This window comes from Tachyglossus aculeatus, chromosome Y4 (assembly GCF_015852505.1).
Source record: "Tachyglossus aculeatus isolate mTacAcu1 chromosome Y4, mTacAcu1.pri, whole genome shotgun sequence".
Taxonomy (NCBI): Eukaryota; Metazoa; Chordata; class Mammalia; order Monotremata; family Tachyglossidae; genus Tachyglossus; species Tachyglossus aculeatus.
This window is the reverse complement of record NC_052096.1, coordinates 4,971,309-4,989,726: the sequence shown is the minus strand read 5'-3', so window position 1 is coordinate 4,989,726 and position 18,418 is coordinate 4,971,309. Positions and strand designations below refer to the sequence as shown.

The 18,418-nt window shown below is 50.5% G+C and overlaps 1 protein-coding gene and 1 non-coding gene across 2 annotated transcripts; one reads left to right on the top strand and one right to left on the bottom strand.

The window, feature by feature from the left end:
- The first annotated feature begins 1,099 nt into the window (after nucleotides 1-1,099).
- EPO (erythropoietin) lies at nucleotides 1,100-12,788 on the top strand. The gene is made up of 5 exons (XM_038768243.1): nucleotides 1,100-1,112; nucleotides 2,738-2,892; nucleotides 4,852-4,938; nucleotides 8,113-8,292; nucleotides 12,627-12,788. Exons 1-5 carry the CDS (start codon nucleotides 1,100-1,102, stop codon nucleotides 12,786-12,788), a joined length of 597 nt encoding a protein of 198 aa, XP_038624171.1.
- On the bottom strand, nucleotides 4,055-4,136 carry TRNAL-AAG. Its single transcript has one exon. It is a non-coding gene; the product is annotated as a tRNA-Leu (tRNA).
- Nucleotides 12,789-18,418: the final 5,630 nt, after the last annotated feature.

Below are 18,418 nucleotides of genomic sequence, written 5' to 3'. Positions count from 1 at the left end.
GTCAATCAATCAATCGTATTAATTGAGCACTTACTGTGTGCAGAGCACTGTCCTAAGTGCTTGGGAAGTAGAAGAAGCGCTTGGGAAGTACAATCTAATCAACTTTAATCCCCCCAGATCCTTCTTCCCTCCATCCCCCATGTCAGTCAATCAATCAATCGTGTTTATTGAGCACTTACTGTGTGCAGAGCACTGTCCTAAGCGCTTGGGAAGTAGAAGAAGTGCTTGGGAAGTGCAATCTAATCAACTTTAATCCCCCCCCAGATCCCTCTCCCCTCCATCCCCCGTGTCAATCAATCAATCACATTTATTGAGCGCTTACTGTGTGCAGAGCACCGTACTGAAGCGCAAGCTGGCAACGCATAGAGTCGGCCCCTACCCAACAGTGGGCTCGCAGTCCAACGCTATTTGCTCGTAACCACCCCAGCGCTTAGTCTAGTGCCTGGAACTAGACTAGACTAGTTATGTTGCCAACTGGTACTATGTTGCCAACTTGTACTTCCCAAGCGCTCTGAACACAGTAAGCGCTCAATAAATACAATTGATTGATTGGAACATAGTAAGCGCTCCTGAACAAATACCGTAGTTATCCTTCTTCTTATCATCCCCGGAACTCAGGCCTTCTGTCCTTCGGTCTCCACGGCTCCAGGCCACCCCGGTGACCCCAGCCTCTTCAACCACGCACCCAAGACCAGTCCCCTCCCCATAGCCAAGGGTTCCACCCCCTCCCCTCCCACAGTCAAGCCGGGGACCCTGGAGTCCTGCCCTCTGCTCTGGCCACCCGTCCACCGCCCGCCCCCCAACCACCACACACACACCACACAAACACTCGCCCAAACTCCCCCCGTCACACACACACACACATGCTCCCACCCACACCCCCACGCAGACACACACGGCACACACACGCACGCACACTCCCGCTGATAACGGGCCGGCCCCTCTGCGAGGACTCACTTCCCAGAGGAAACCCCCGGGAGCCGGCCACTCGCTCCGCCGGGGACTGACCGCTTTTGGGTCCGCACCATGGTGGCTACCCAGGGTGGGCCGGGCCGGGCCTGGGGCTGCTTCTGAGAGCCAGTCCCCGGGGGTGGTGACCATGGGGGTCCACGGTGAGTACTCCAGTGGTCCCGGGGGGGAAGGGAGGGAAGGGAGTGGGGGGCCAGCCGGGGGGCCCCTGTTTGAGGAGGGATTTGCGGCTCAGGGCCTGTTGACCGGGGGACCGCACCTGGGTTCAAGGACTGGGAACTTCCCAAGGACCCAGGCGGGAGGAGCGGGAGGGGAGGCAGAGCAGGACTCCATGTGGAGCGACCTGGCAGCCGGACTCGGAATTGGGGGGCAGGACAGGGGCAGGGGGAACCCCTCGGTCGGGGGATGCCCCCTGTCCTCTCGTCCCACTCTATCCCTTCGTCCGGTCGTGGTTATCGAGCGCTCGAGAAGCAGCGTGGCTTCGTGGAGAGAGCCCGGGCTTGGGGGTCGGAGGTCGTCGGGTCTAATCCCGGCTTCGGCAACTTGTCAGCTGGGTGACTCGGGGCGAGTCGCTTCGCTTCTCTGGGCCTCAGTTACCTCATCCATAAAACAGGGATGAAGACTGGGAGCCCCACGGGGGACGATCTGATAACCTTAGAACCGTGCTCGGCACATAGTGAGCGCTTAACATACTATCATTATTATTACCGTGGGCAGAGCACTGTACTAAGCACTTGGGAGAGGGCAGTGAGCGCTTGGAACAGTAGTCCGCACACAGTGAGTGATCGATAAATACAATCGAATTGAACGAATTCAATTCGAATTCATCGAATTGAATGGATGATAGGCAGATTCGCTGCCCACTACCAGGTGACAGTCCAGAGGGAGGGAGACAGGCAGCAGTACGAATAAATATCACTCTCCCAAGTGCTTAGTACAGTGGTCTGCGCTTGGGAGAGGGCAGTGAGCGCTTGGAACGGTAGTCCGCACACAGTGAGTGCTCGATAAATACAATCGAATTGAACGAAGTCAATTCGAATTCATTGAATTGAATGGATGATAGACAGATTCGCTGCCCACGACCAGCTGACAGTCCAGAGGGAGGGAGACAGGCAGCAGTACGAATAAATATCACTCTCCCAAGTGCTTAGTACAGTGGTCTGCGCTTGGGAGAGGGCAGTGAGCGCTTGGGACGGTAGTCCGCACACAGTGAGTGCTCGATAAATACGATCGAATTGAACGAATTCAATTCGAATTCATTGAATTGAGCGAATGATAGACAGATTCGCTGCCCACGACCAGCTGACAGTCCAGAGGGAGGGAGACAGACAGCAATACGAATAAATATCACTCTCCCAAGTGCTTAGTACAGTGGTCTGCGCTTGGGAGAGGGCAGTGAGCGCTTGGAACGGTAGTCCGCACACAGTGAGTGCTCGATAAATACGATCAAATTGAACGAAGTCAATTCGAATTCATTGAATTGAATGAATGATAGACAGATTCGCTGCCCACGACCAGCTGACAGTCCAGAGGGAGGGAGATAGCAATACAAATAAATATCACTCTCCCAAGTGCTTAGTACAGTGGTCTGCACACGGTAAGCGCTCAGTAAGTACCACTGGCTGACCGACTAGGGAACAGAGAGAGAGATGGGGGTACAGGAAGATGTCTGGGTCCTGGGTGGCCAGGGATGCCAGGGTGGCCTGGCAGTGGCGTCCCCCTGCCCGGCTGGCCATCTCAGGCCCCGCCTGGTTCTTCCCGCCCCCAGGAACGACCTTCCTGGTGGTGTTGTCCCCACTGCTGCTGCTTCTGCTCCTGCCGCACCTGGGAGTCCCGGCCCGGGGGTCCCCGCTGCGGCCCGACTGCGACAGCCGGGTCCTGGAGAGATACATTCGGGAGGCCAAGGAGGCGGAGAACGTCACGGTGAGAGCATCCTCTCCAGGATAACCAGACCTGTCATCATCATCATCAATCGTATTTATTGAGCGCTTACTGTGTGCAGAGCACTGGACTAAGCGCTTGGGAAGTACAAATTGGCAACATATAGAGACAATCCCTACCCAACAGTGGGCTCACAGTCTAAAAGGGGGAGACACCTGTCCCCACCTCCCACCCTCCAACACACCCACGCACACACTTGGGGAGGTGGGAGAGGGGGGATCCCGGGCTGGGCGGGAGGATTCATTCATTCCATCGTATTTATTGAGCGCTTACTGTGTGCAGAGCACTGGACTAAGCGCTTGGGCAGTACAAGTCGGCAACATCTAGAGACGGTCCCTACCCAACAACGGGCTCACAGTGTAGAAGGGGGAGACAAGTGAAGCAGCATGGCCTAGTGGGTAGAGCCCGGGCTTGGGAGTCCGAAGGACCTGGGTTCTAATCCTGGCTCCGCCAGTTGTCTAATGTGTGGCCTTGGGCAAGTCGCTTCACTTCTCTGGGCCTCCGTTCCCTCATCTGCCAAATGGGGATTGAGACTGTGAGCCCAGTGTGGGACAGGGGCCGCGTCCAACCCCAGCGCTTACAACAGTGCCTGGCACATAGTAAGCGCTTAATAAATACCATAAAAAAGTGTGTATGGGGGGCGGGTTTCTACATAGCTGGTGTTGGCCTCCCCCTTCTCCCCAGAGCTAGCCCTGAGGAAGGAGCCACCGCTGTGAGCCCGTTGTTGGGTGGGGACCGTCTCCATCTGTTGCCGACTTGTACTTCCCAAGCGCTTAGTACAGTGCTCTGCACACAGTAAGCACTAAATAAATATGACTGACTGAATGAATGAATGTAGTGTTCAAGTTCCTCCCCAGAGGCAACTAATAATAATAATAATGTTGGTATTTGTTAAGCGCTTACTTTGTGCCAAGCACTGCTCTAAGCTCTGGGGCAGATACAAGGTCATCAAATTGTCCCACGTGGGGCTCACAGTCTTCATCCCCATTTTCCAGATGAGGTAACTGAGGCATAGAGAAGTTAAGTGTCTTGCCCAGGGTAACATAGCAGACAAGTGGCGGAGCTGGGATTAGAACCCATGACCTCTGACCCCCCCAAGTCCGGGCTCTTGCCACTAAACCACGCTGCTTCTCCAAAACCAGGCTGGCAGCAGTAGGATTTGAACCCATGCCCCCGAAGAGACTGGAACCTTAATCCAGCGTCTTAGACCACTCAGCCATGCTGCCGTGCTCCTATGTGAGGGGGCTACCACACTACTGTGTAGAGAAGCAGCGTGGCTCAGTGGAAAGAGCCCGGGCTGTGGAGTCAGAGGTCATGGGTTCAAATCCCGGCTCCGCCAATTGTCCGCTGTGTGACTTTGGGCAAGTCACTTCACTTCTCTGGGCCTCAGTGACCTCATCAGGAAAATGGGGATGAAGACTGTGAGCCCCCAGGGGGACAACCTGATTGCTTTGTAACCTCCCCAGCACTTAGAACAGTGCTTGGCACATAGTAAGTGCTTAATAAATGCCATTATTATTATTATTATTATCATTATCATTATTACTGCATGAGGAGACTTGGGGGTGGGGGAAAAGGGTGGGGAGAAATGGGGAGAGAAAGGGGTGGGGAGAAAGAGAAGCAGTGTGGCTCAGTGGAAAGATCCCGGGCTGGGGAGTCAGAGGTCATGGGTTCAAATCCCAGCTCCACCACTTGTCAGCTGTGTGACTTTGGGCAAGTCACTTCACTTCTCTGGGCCTCAGTTCCCTCATCTGTAAAATGGGGATGAAGACTGTGAGCCCCCCGTGGGACAGCCTGATCGCCTTGTACCCTCCCCAGAGCTTAGAACATGCTTTGCACATAGTAAGCGCTTAACAAATGCCATCATCATTATTATTATTATTAAATGGAAACCCCCCCGGCCCACCGTCCGACGGTTCCCCTTGGGTTGGACTGTTGCAGGAAGGCTGCGCGGAGGATTGCGCCTTGAGTGAGAACATCACCGTCCCGGACACTAGGGTGAACTTCAATACCTGGAAGAGGATGGAGGTGAGATTCGTCTCGGGGGGGAGGGTCCCCGCCCTTGAGGGCTCCCTGCTCCGCTCAGGGAAAAGGGGGTCCCAGGGGAGCCAGAGAGACCCGGTGACCCAAAGACGGGGGGCAATCAGCTCTCCCCCACCTGCCTCGCCTCATTCCTCCTCCACTACACTTCGCTCCTCTAATGCCAATCTTCATCCTGTGCCTCCCCCTCAATCAATCAGTGGTATTTACTGAGCGCTTACTGTGTGCAGAGCACTGTACTAAGCGCTTGGGAGAGTCCACTGCAACAGAGTTGGTAGATATGATCCCTGCCCACAATGAGCTTATGGGCTGGAGATGAGCTTTGAGCCTATCTCACCGCCGAACCCCTCGCCCACATCTCCCCTCCTGCTTGGAACTCCCTCCCGCTTCATCTTCCAATAGCCAGTCCTTAGGTCAATCGTATTTATTGAGCTCCTACTGTGTGCAGAACACTGTACTAAGCGCTTGGGAGAGTCCAGTGCAACAGAGTTGGTAGATATGATCCCTGCCCACAATGAGCTTACAGGCTGGAGACGAGCTTTGAGTCTATTTCGCCGCCGAACCTCTCGCCTACATCTTCCCTCCTGCTTGGAACTCCCTCCTGCTTCATCTTCCAATAGCCAGTCCTTAGGTCAATCGTATTTATTGAGCACCTACTATGTGCAGAACACTGTACTAAGCGCTTGGGAGAGTCCACTGCAACAGAGTTGGTAGATATAATCCTTGCCCACAATGAGCTTACGGACTGGAGATGAGCTTTGAGCCTATCTCGCCGCCGAACCCCTCACCCACGTCTTCCTACCTGCTCGGAACTCCCTCCCGCTTCATCTTCCAATAGCCAGTCCTTAGGTCAATCGTATTTATTGAGCGCCTACTATGTGCAGAACACTGTACTAAGCGCTTGGGAGAGTCCACTGCAACAGAGTTGGTAGATATAATCCTTGCCCACAATGAGCTTACGGACTGGAGATGAGCTTTGAGCCTATCTCGCCGCCGAACCCCTCACCCACGTCTTCCTACCTGCTCGGAACTCCGTCCCGCTTCATCTTCCAATAGCCAGTCCTTAGGTCAATTGTATTTATTAAGCGCCTACTGTGTGCAGAACACTGTACTAAGCGCTTGGGAGAGTCCAGTGCAGCAGAGTTGGTAGATATGATCCCTGCCCATAATGAGCTTACAGGCTGGAGAAGAGCTTTGAGTTTATCTCGCCGCCTAACCTCTCACCTACGTCTTCCCTCCTGCTTGGAACTCCCTCCTGCTTCATCTTCCGATAGCCAGTCCATAGGTCATTCGTATTTATTGAGCACTTATTGTGTGCAGAACACTGTACTAAGCGCTTGGGAGAGTCCAGTGCAGCAGAGTTGGTAGAGATGATCCCTGCCCATAATGAGTTTGCAGGCTGGAGACGAGCTTTGAGTCTATCTCGCCGCCGAACCCCTAGCCCACATCTTCCCTCCTGCTTGGAACTCCCTCCCGCTTCATCTTCCAATAGCCAGTCCATAGGTCATTCGTATTTATTGAGCACTTATTGTGTGCAGAGCACTGTATTAAGCGCTTGGGAGAGTCCAGTGTAACAGAGTTGGTAGATATGATCCCTGCCCACAATGAGCTTACAGGTTGGAGACGAGCCATGAGTCTATCTTGCCGTCGAACCCCTCGCCCACGTCTTCCCTCCTGCTTGGAACTCCCACCCGCTTCATCTTCCAATAGCCATTCCGTAGGTCAATCGTATTTATTGAGCACCTACTGTGTGCAGAGCACTGTACTGAGCGCTTGGGAGGGTAGGGTAGAGCAATGTAACAGTCACATTCCCTGTCCACAAGGAGCTGACAGTCTAAAAGGGGATATGGGTGTTAATATGAATAGTCAGTCAGTCGGTCAATCATATTTATTGAGCGCTTACTGTGTGCAGAGCACTGTACTGAGCACTTGGGAGGGTAGGATAGAATAATATAACAGTCACATTCCCTGTCCACAAGGAGGTGACAGTCTAGAAGGGGAGATGGGCATTAATATGAATAGTCAGTCAGTCGGTCAATCATATTTAGCCGACTGAAGTTAAGTGCCTGCCCAAAGTCACACAGCTGATAAGTGGCTGAGCCGGGATTAGAACCCACGTCCTCTGACTCCCAAACCCAGCCTCTTTCCACCAGAGAAGCAGCATGGCTCACTGGAAAGAACTCGGGCTTTGGAGTCAGAGGTCCTGGGTTCAAATCCCAGCTCCACCACCTGACAACTGGGTGACTTTGGGCAAGTCATTCATTCATTCATTCATTCATTCATTCAATCATATTTATTGAGCGCTTACGGTGTGCAGAGCACTGGACTAAGCGCTTGGGAAGTCCAAGTTGGCAACATATAGAGACGGTCCCTACCCAACAGCGGGCTCACAGCCTAGAAGGGGGAGACGGACAACAAAACAGAGCATATTAACAAAATAAAATAAATAGAATAAATATGTACAAATAAAATAAATAAATAACTAGAGTAATAAATACGTACAAACATATCATCATCATCAATCGTATTTATTGAGCGCTTACTATGTGCAGAGCACTGTACTAAGCGCTTGGGAAGTACAAATTGGCAACATCTAGAGACAGTCCCTACCCAACAGTGGGCTCACAGTCTAAAAGGGGGAGACAGAGAACAAAACCAAACATACTAACAAAATAAAATAAATAGAATAGATATGTACAAATAAAATAAATAAATAAATAGAGTAAAAAAATATGTACAAACATATATACCTATATACATATATACAGGTGCTATGGGGAGGGGAAGGAGGTAAGGCGGGGGGGATGGGGAGGAGGGGGAGAGGAAGGAGGGAGAGGTAATGGGTTCAAATCCCAGCACCGCCAATTGTCAGCTGTGTGACTTTGGGCAAGTCGCTTCACTTCTTTGTGCCTCAGTTCCCTCATCTGTAAAATGGGGATGAAGGCTGTCCCCTGTGGGACAACCGGATCACCTTGTAACTTCCCCAGCGCTTAGAACGGTGCTTTGCACATAGTAAGTGCTTAATAAATGCCATCATTATTATTATTATTAAACCACACTGCCCTGTACTAAGCGCCCGGGAGGCTGCCATACCCCAGAGTGGGTGGGCGCGATCCCTGCCCGCCAGGAGCTTCCCGTCACTCGCTGCCGTGGGTTTTGCAGGTGGAGCAGCAGGCCGAGGATGTGTGGCAGGGGCTGTCCCTGCTCTCGGAAGCCATCCTCCGGGCCCGGACCCTGATGGCCAACGCCTCCCGAACCCCGGACCTCCTGCAATATCATCTGGACAAAGCCGTCAGTGGCTTGCGTAGTCTGACCGCACTCCTGAGGAGCCTGAGGGTCCAGGTGAGAATCTCCGCGGTGGCCGGTTTGGCGGTCCCCAAACAGCCCCTTATTCATTTATGTCTATTAACGTCCGTCTCCCCCTGTAGACTGCAAACTTTGTTGTGGGCAGGGAATGGGTCTGTTCTAGTAACAATAATAACAATAACGATGGCATTTATTAAGCTCTGACTACGTGCAAAGCACTGTTCTAAGCGCTGGGGAGGTTACAAGGTGATCAGGTTGTCCCACGGGGGGCTCACAGTCTTCATCCCCATTTTATAGATGAGGCCCAGAGAAATGAAGTGACTTGCCCAAAGTCACACAGCTGACAATTGGCGGAGCTGGGATTTGAACCCATGACCTCTGGCTCCCAAGCCCATGCTCTTTCCACTGAGCCACTTTATGTCTATTAACTTCTGTCTCCCCCTCTAGACTGAAAACTTTGTTGTCGACAGGGAATGGGTCTGTTCTAATAATAATAATAATGGCATTTATTAAGCACTTACTATGTGCAAAGCACTGTTCTAAGCACTGGGGAGGTTACAAGGTGATCAGGCTGTCCCACGGGGGGCTCACAGTCTTAATCCCCATTTTACAGATGAGAAAACTGAGGTCCAGAGAAGTTAAATGACTTGGCCAAAGTCACACAGCTGACAATTGGCGGAGCTGGGATTTGAACCCATGACCTCTGGCTCCCAAGCCCATGCTCTTTCCACTGAGCCACTTTATGTCTATTAACTCTGTCTCCCCCTCTAGACTGAAAACTTTGTTGTCGACAGGGAATGGGTCTGTTCTAACAATAATAATAACAATGATGATGGCATTCATTAAGCACTTACTATGTGCAAAACACCGTTCTAAGCACTGGGGAGGTTACAAGGTGATCAGGTTGTCCCATTGGGGGGCTCACAGTCTTCATCCCCATTTTACAGATGAGGGAACTGGGGCCCAGAGAAATGAAGTGACTTGCCCAAAGTCACACAGCTGACAATTGGCAGAGCTGAGATTTGAACCCATGACCTCTGACTCCAAAGCCCATGCTCTTTCCACTGAGCCACTTTATGTCTATTAACTTCTGTCTCTCCCTCTAGACTGTAAACTTTGTTGTTGACAGGGAATGGGTCTGTTCTAATAACAATAATAATAATGATAATAATAATAATAATAATAATAATAATAATGGCATTTATTAAGTTCTACGTGCAAAGCACTGTTCTAAGTGCTGGGGAGGTTACAAGGTTCTCTACACACAGTGAGCGCTCAATAAATACAAATAATGACTGACTGACACAAGGGAGCCAGGAAGAGAGTTTCCCACCTGCTACAGTGCTCTACCCACAGTGAGCGCTCAATAAATACGAATGACTGATTGACTGACACAAGGGAGCCAGGGAGAGAGTTTCCCACCTGTTACAGTGCTCTACACACAGTGAGCGCTCAATAAATACGAATGACTGACTGACTGACACAAGGGAGCCAGGAAGAGAGTTTCCCACCCGCTACAGTGCTCTACACACAGTGAGCGCTCAATAAATACGAATGACTGACTGACTGACACAAGGGAGCCAGGGAGAGAGTTTCCCACCTGCTACAGAGCTCTACACACAGTGAGCGCTCAATAAATACGAATACTGATTAATTGACACAAGGGAGCCAGGAAGAGAGTTTCCCACCCACTACAGTGCTCTACACACAGTGAGCGCTCAATAAATACGAATGACTGACTGACTGACACAAGGGAGCCAGGTAGAGAGTTTCCCACCCGCTACAGTGCTCTACATACAGTGAGCGCTCAATAAATACGAATGACTGACTGACTGACACAAGGGAGCCAGGAAGGGAGTTTCCCACCCGCCCCGCGGCGGAGGAGATTCCTGCCCCTAAATCAATCAATCAATCAATCAATCGTATTTATTGAGTGCTTACTGTGTGCAGAGCACTGTACTAAGCGCTTGGGAAGTACAGGTTGGCAACATATAGAGACAGTCCCTACCCAACAGTGGGCTCACAGTCTAAAAGAAAGATTATTATTATAATGATAATGGCATTCATTAAGTGCTTACTACGTGCAAAGCACTGTTCTAAGCACTGGGGAGGTTACAAGGTGATCAGGTTGTCCCACGGGGGGCTCACAGTCTTCATCCCCATTTTACAGATGAGGTAACTGAGGCCCAGGGTGACTTGCCCAAAGTCACACAGCTGACAATTGGCGGAGCCAGGATTTGAACCCATGACCTCTGACTCCAGAGTCCGTGTTCTTCCCACTGAGCCACGCTGCTTATCACAAGTGACCCCTCCCACCGCCCAGGGTGACATAATTAATTAATTCGTTTGTGGTCCCATTTGGTAAGCACCTACTATGTGCCAAGCACTGTACTACGCACTGGGGTAGCCCCCCCACACACACTTCTAGACTGTGAGCCCGTTGTGGGCAGGGACTGTCTCTCTTTGTTGCTGAATTATACTTTCCAAGCGCTCGGTCCAGCGCTCTGCCCACAGTAAGCGCTCAATAAATACGGCTGAATCATCATCATCATCATCAATAGTATTTATTGAGAGCTTACTATGTGCAGAGCACTGTACTAAGCGCTTGGGAAGTACAAATTGGCAACATATAGAGACAGTCCCTACCCAACAGTGGGCTCACAGTCTAAAAATGAATGAATGGTAGAGAAGGCAGTCACATGAGGAAACCAGGGGAGAGGGAGTCTAAGAGATAGGGAGAACCAGCCCTGGGTGCTCACTGTGTGCCAGGCACTGTGCTGAGCGCTGGGGTCGATACAAGCCAATCAGGTTGGATGCTGTCCCTGCCCCCCACGGGGCTCCCAGGCTCAAACCCTAGACTGTGAGCCCACTGTTGGGTAGGGACTGTCTCTATATGTTGCCAACTTGGACTTCCCAAGCGCTTAGTACAGTGCTCTGCACACAGTAAGCGCTCAATAAATACAATTGAATGAATGAATGAAACCCCCTTTTGCAGATGTGATAACTGAGGCCCAAAGAAGTGAAGTGACTCGCCCTAGGTCGCCCAACCGGCAAACAGTGGAGCCGGGATGAGAACCCAGGTCCTTTGGAGTCGCAGGCCTGGGCTGTAGCCATGAGGCCATGCTGCTTCTCTTTCACTCATTCATTCGATTGTATTTGTAAAAGTTGCCAACTTTCAATAATAATAATAATAATGGCATTTATTAAGCGCTTACTATGCGCAGAGCACTGTTCTAAGCGCTGGGGGGGGGATACAAGGTGATCAAGTTGTCCCACGTTGGGGCTCACAGTCTTCATCCCCATTTTACAGATGAGGTAACTGAGGCTCGGAGAAGTTTTAGACTGTGAGCCCACTGTTGGGTAGGGACCGTCTCTATATGTTGCCAACTTGTACTTCCCAAGCGCTTAGTCCAGTGCTCTGCACACAGTAAGCGCTCGATAAATACGACTGATTGATTGATTGATTAAGTGACTTGCCCAAGGTCCTACAGCAGACATGCATTTCCCAAGCACTTAGTCCAGTGCTCTGCACACAGTAAGTGCTCAATAAATACGATTGATTGATTGATTGATTGATTAAGTGACTTGCCCAGGGTCATACAGCAGACGTGTATTTCCCAAGCGCTTAGTCCAGTGCTCTGCACCCAGTAAGCGCTTGATAAATACGATTGATTGATTGATTGATTAAGTGACTTGCCCAGGGTCATACAGCAGACATGTACTTCCCAAGCGCTTAGTACAGTGCTCTGCACCCAGTAAGCGCTCGATAAATATGATTGATTGATTGATTGATTAAGTGACTTGCCCAAGGTCATACAGCAGACGTGTACTTCCCAAGCGCTTAGTACAGTGCTCTGCACCCAGTAAGCGCTCGATAAATGCGATTGATTGATTGATTAAGTGACTTGCCCAGGGTCATACAGCAGACATGTATTTCCCAAGCGCTTAGTCCAGTGCTCTGCACACAGTAAGTGCTCAATAAATACGATTGATTGATTGATTGATTAAGTGACTTGCCCAGGGTCATACAGCAGACATGTATTTCCCAAGCGCTTAGTCCAGTGCTCTGCACACAGTAAGTGCTCAATAAATACGATTGATTGATTGATTGATTAAGTGACTTGCCCAGGGTCATACAGTAGACATGTATTTCCCAAGCGCTTAGTACAGTGCTCTGCACCCAGTAAGCGCTCGATAAATATGATTGATTGATAGTGAGCGCTTACTGGGTGCAGAGCACTGGACTGAGCGCTTGGGAGAGGACAATATTACAATAGCCCACAACGAGCTGACAGTGTAGAGGGGAGACGTTAATAGGACCCCTCTCCCGGGGTCCCCGCGCTCACTCTCCGCTCTTCCCTCCTCCACAGGGCAAAGGCAGCCCGGTCACCCCGACCCCCACGGCGTCCCCGCCGCCACTCCGCACCCTCGCCGCGGTGTCCCTGGCCAAGCTTTTCCGCGTCAACTCCTACTTCCTCCAGGGAAAGCTCAAGCTGTTCCTGGGAGAGGCCTGCAGGAAGGGGGACAGGTGACGGGGCCTCCGAACCCAGAACCTCCCGTCCCCCTCCGCCCTCCCCGCCACCGGCACCCGGGTCCCGGGGACGGGCCGGCGTCCGGACGGAGGCACGTGGACGTCCGGGGTGGGCGGCTCGGACACGAGGCCCGAAGGCCGGCGTTGGCTCCTCCGGGGCCGCGGAGGGCCGGACTGGCTCCGAGGCCGGGGGGCGGGAAGGGAAGACCCTCTCAGGGCCACCCCGGCTTGACGGCTCCCAGCTTTTTATATCTCCCACCACTACCAGCAAAACCCGAAACCGCTCAACCCGCTTCCTGGCTCTTCTGTGCCCGCGCCGCTCCCCCCGGCCCCCGCCCGGTGCCCGTCTCCCCCAGCCCCGCTCCCCCACCGCTCCCCTGGCCCGGGGCCGGGCGCGTGGGGGACCCTAGTACGTGCCGCCCGAGCCAGCGGGCCCGACCTCTTGACCCCACCGGGCCGGAGGCCGCCGTCTCGCTCGCCGGTGGTCAATACCTCGTCGCCACTCAAGGTTGTTTCCGGGGCAGCGGCCTGGACCGGATGGGTGGCCTTTGAGAGCCGCCGACTGCGGGCAAGATGGGCCCCCGCCCCCTCTAAGCTCCCTCTCTCTGTCCACTAGAATCCCTTTCATCATCATCAATCGTATTTATTGAGCGCTTACTATGTGCAGAGCACTGTCCTAAGCGCTTGGGAAGTCCAAGTTGGCAACATATAGAGACGGTCCCTATCCAACAGTGGGCTCACGGTCTAAAAGTCTAGAATCCCTTTCGCCTCCTTCCAGGCCTCCCCTCCACCAATCAGTGGTATTTATTGAGCGCTTACTGTGCACAGAGCACTGTAATAATAATAATCAATCAATCAATCGTATTTATTGAGCGCTTACTATGTGCAGAGCACTGGACTAAGCGCTTGGGAAGTACAAATTGGCAACATACAGAGACGGTCCCTACCCAACAGTGGGCTCACAGTCTAAAAGTCTAGAATCCCTTTCGCCTCCTTCCAGGCCTCCCCTCCACCAATCGGTGGTATTTATTGAGCGCTTACTGTGCACAGAGCACTGTAATAATAATAATCAATCAATCAATCAATCAATTGTATTTATTGAGCGCTTACTATGTGCAGAGCACTGGACTAAGTGCTTGGGAAGTACAAATTGGCAACATATAGAGACAGTCCCTACCCAACAGTGGGCTCACAGTCTAAAAGTCTAGAATCCCTTTCGCCTCCTTCCAGGCCTCCCCTCCACCAATTGGTGGTATTTACTGAGCGCTTACTGTGCACAGAGCACTGTAATAATAATAATAATAATAAATCAATCACTGCTTGGAGAAGCAGCGTGGCTCAGTGGAAAAGAGCCCGGGCTTTGGAGGCAGAGGTCGTGGGTTTGAATCCCGGCTCCGCCAACTGTCAGCTGTGTGACTTTGGGCAAGTCACTTCACTTCTCTGGGCCTCAGTTACCTCATCTGGAAAATGGGGAGTAAGATTGTGAGCCCCCTGTGGGACAACCTGATCACCTTGTAGCTTCCCCAGCACTTAGAACAGTGCTTTGCACATAGTAAGTGCTTAATAAATGCCATTATTATTATTAATCAATCAATCAATCAATCATATTTATTGAGCACTTACTGTGTGCAGAGCACTGTACTAAGTGCTTGGGAAGTACAAATTGGCAACATATAGAGACAGTCCCTACCCAACAGTGGGCTCACAGTCTAAAAGTCTAGAATCCGTTTCGCCTCCTTCCAGGCCTCCTCTCCACCAATCAGTGGTATTTATTGAGCGCTTACTGTGCACAGAGCACTGTAATAATAATAATAATCAATCAATCAATCAATTGTATTTATTGAGCACGTACTGTGTGCAGAGCACTGTACTAAGCGCTTGGGAAGTACAAGTTGGCAACATCTAGAGACAGTCCCTACCCAACAGTGGGCTCACAGTCTAACAGGGGGAGATAGAGAACAAAATCAAACATACTAACAAAATAAAATAAATAGAATAGATATGTACAGGTAAAATAGATAAATAAATAAAGGACGGCATTTATTAAGGGCTTACTATGTGCAGAGCACTGTTCTAAGCGCTGGGGAGGTTGCAAGGTTGTCTCACGGGGGGCTCACAGTCTTCATCCCCATTTTCCAGATGAGGGAACTGAAGCCCGGAGAAGTGAAGTGACTTGCCCAAAGTCACACAGCTGACAATTGGCGGAGTGGGGATTTGAACCCGTGACCTCTGACTCCAAAGCCCGGGCTCTTTCCACTGAGCCGCGCTGCTTCTTAAGCACTGTACCAAGCGCTTGGGAGAGTACGCTACCCCGGAGTTGGTAGACGCGTTCCCTGCCCTCAGTGAACTTCAGTCCAGAGCCACAGTTCCTGGCTCCCATCACCTTTCCCGTTTTTGGGGTATTTGTTTAGCACTTACTATGTGCCAGGCACTGTACTAAGCACTGGGATAGACCCAAGCTAGTCAGGTCAGACACAATCCCCCTCCTAAATGGGGCTCACAGTCTTAGAAAAGCAGCGTGGCTCAGTGGAAATCAATCAATCAATCAATCAATCATATTACTGTGTGCTTACTGTGTGCAGAGCACTGTTCTAAGCGCTTGGGAAACACAAATTGGCAACATACAGAGACAGTCCCTACCCAACAGCGGGCCCACAGTCTAGAAGGCGACCGGAAAGAGCCCGGGCTTTGGAGTCGGAGGTCACGGTTTCGAATCCCGGCTCCTCCAACTGTCAGCTGTGTGACTTTGGGCAAGTCACTTCCCTGCGCCTCAGTTGCCTCATCTGTAAAATGGGGATTAAGGCTGTGAGCCCCCCGTGGGACAATCTGATTACCTTGTAACCTCCCCAGTGCTTAGAACAGTGCTTTGCACATTGTAAGCGCTTAATAAATGCCGTTATTATTAATCCCCACTCTCCCCCAGGACAGAAAGAAAAGGGAAGAACCCCAGGAAGGAGCCTGGCCGCCCCCTCCTTTCCTCCTTGGTTCCCTCCGCCCATCTTTCCTTGCCACTCTGCCCTTCTGCTAGCCACCCTCTCCCCGCAACTGATACCCTGAGAAGCATCCTGGCCCAGTGGCTTACAGCACTAGCCTGGGAGTTAGAAGGACCCCCTTTGCAGGCAGGGAACATGTCTAACCAACTATATCATCATCATCATCATCAATCGTATTTATTGAGCGCTTACTGTGTGCAGAGCACTGGACTAAGCGCCTGGGAAGTACAAGTTGGCAACATATAGAGACAGTCCCTACCCAACAGTGGGCTCACGGTCTAAAAGGGGGAGACAAAACCAAACATACTAACAAAATAAAATAAATAGAATAGATATGTATGAGTAAAATAAATAAATAAATAAATAGAGTAATAAATATGTACAAACATATACATATATACAGGTGCTGTGGGGAAGGGAAGGAGGTAAGATGGGGGGGATGGAGAGGGGGACGAGGGGGAGAGGAAGGAAGGGGCTCAGACTGTAGTCTCCCAAGCGCTTAGTACAGTGCTCTCCACCCAGTAAAGGCTCAATAAATACTGTCAACTGATTGGCTCTAATCCCAGCTCTACCACTTTTCACTCATTCAATCAATCAATCAATCAATCAATCGTATTTATTGAGCACTTACTGTGTGCAGAGCACTGTACTAAGCGCTTGGGAAGTACACTTGTCTGGTGCGTGACCTTGAGCAAGTCACTTCACGTCTCTGGACTTCAGTTACCTCATTTAATAATAATAATAATAATAATAATAATAATAATAAGGATAGCATTTGTTAAGCACGTACTATGTGCCAAGCACTGTTCTAAGCACTGGAGGGACTGTGAGCCCGCTGTTGTGTAGGGACCGTCTCTATATGTTGCCAACTTGGACTTCCCAAGCGCTTAGTACAGTGCTCTGCACACAGTAAGCGCTCAATAAGTACGATTGAATGAGTGAATGAATGAGGGGATACAAGGTAATCAGGTTGTCCCACGTGGGGCTCACAGTCTTCATCCCCATTTTCCAGATGAGGGAACTGAGGCCCAGAGAAGTGAAGTGACTTGCCCAACGTCACACAGCGGACAAGTGGCGGAGCCGGGATTAGAACCCATGACCTCGGACTCCCAAGCCCGGGCTCTTTCCACTGAGACACGCTGTAAAAGGGTGATTAAAAATGCGAGCCCCACGTAGAACATGGGTCCCACCTGATGCTCTTATATCTACCTCAGTGCTTAGTACAGTGTCTGGTACATAGTAAGTGCCTAACAAATTCCATTAAAGAAATCCCCAAGAACGAAAAAAGCCCGTGAACTCCATGCAGAACATGGATTGTGTCCCACCTGATTATCTTGTATTTACCCCAGTACTTAATACAGCTCCAGACACATAGTAATCGCTTAACAAAAACTATAATATGCATGATTATATTATATATGTATATAAAATCATTCATTCACTCATTTATTGAGCGCTTACTGTGTGCAGAGCACTGTAGTAAGCGCTTGGGAGATAAAACAATAACATTCCCTGCCCATAATGACTTACACCCCAGCTTCAGCTGCTCAGGAAATTCTGTAGTTTTGCCCTGGTTCTTCTTTCTTTCTTTCCTTGGACCACAGTTCCCCCTCAGCCGAAGTTTTCCCCCGCTGTGGTTTGGATTCCCCAGGGATTTGTGCTTTCCCAAGCGCTTAGTACAGTGCTTAGCACACTGCAAGCGCTCAGTAAATACGACTGAGTGAGCGAACGAAGGTGTCTTTCAGTAAGCGCTCGATTGGGGAGGGGAGAGGCGTTGGACGTCCAACAACTCTGCTGAATTGTACTTGCCAAGCGCTCAGTCCAGTGCTCTGCACACAGTAAGCGCTCAATAAATACGATTGAATGAATCGAATGAATGAACTCGGTTATATTGCCCTCTCCCAAGTGCTTAGTACAGGGCTCTGCATGCAGTGAGCGCTCAATAAATACGATTGAATGAATTGAATGATTGAGTGAATGGACTCTGTTATATTGCTCTCTCCCAAGTGCTTAGTCCAGTGCTCTGCATGCAGTAAGCGCTCAATAAGTACGATTGAATGAATTGAATGATTGAGTGAATGGACTCATATTGCTCTCTCCCAAGTGCTTAGTCCAGTGCTCTGCACACAGTAAGCGCTCAATAAGTACGATTGAGTGAATGGACTCTGTTATATTGCTCTCTCCCAGGTGCTTAGTCCAGTGCTCTGCATGCAGTAAGCGCTCAATAAGTACAATTGAATGAATTGAATGATTGAGTGACTGGACCCTGTTATATTGCTCTCTCCCAGGTTGCTTAGTCCAGTGCTCTGCATGCAGTAAGTGCTCAATAAGTACGATTGAATGAATTAAATGATTGAGTGAATGGACTCTTATATTGCTCTCTCCCAAGTGCTTAGTCCAGTGCTCTGCACGCAGTAAGCGCTCAATAAATACGATTGAATGAATTGAATGATTGAGTGAATGGACTCTTACATTGCTCTCTCCTAAGTGCTTAGTCCAGTGCTCTGCACGCAGTAAGTGCTCAATAAGTACGATTGAATGAATTGAATGATTGAGTGAATGGACTCTGTTATATTGCTCTCTCCCAAGTGCTTAGTCCAGTGCTCTGCATGCAGTAAGCGCTCAATAAGTAGGATTG

Coding starts and splice junctions, on each gene's coding strand:
- EPO (XM_038768243.1), top strand. Junction 2,893..4,851: donor AGGAGGCGGAGAACGTCACG/GTGAGAGCATCC, acceptor GGACTGTTGCAG/GAAGGCTGCGCGGAGGATTG. Junction 4,939..8,112: donor ATACCTGGAAGAGGATGGAG/GTGAGATTCGTC, acceptor TGGGTTTTGCAG/GTGGAGCAGCAGGCCGAGGA.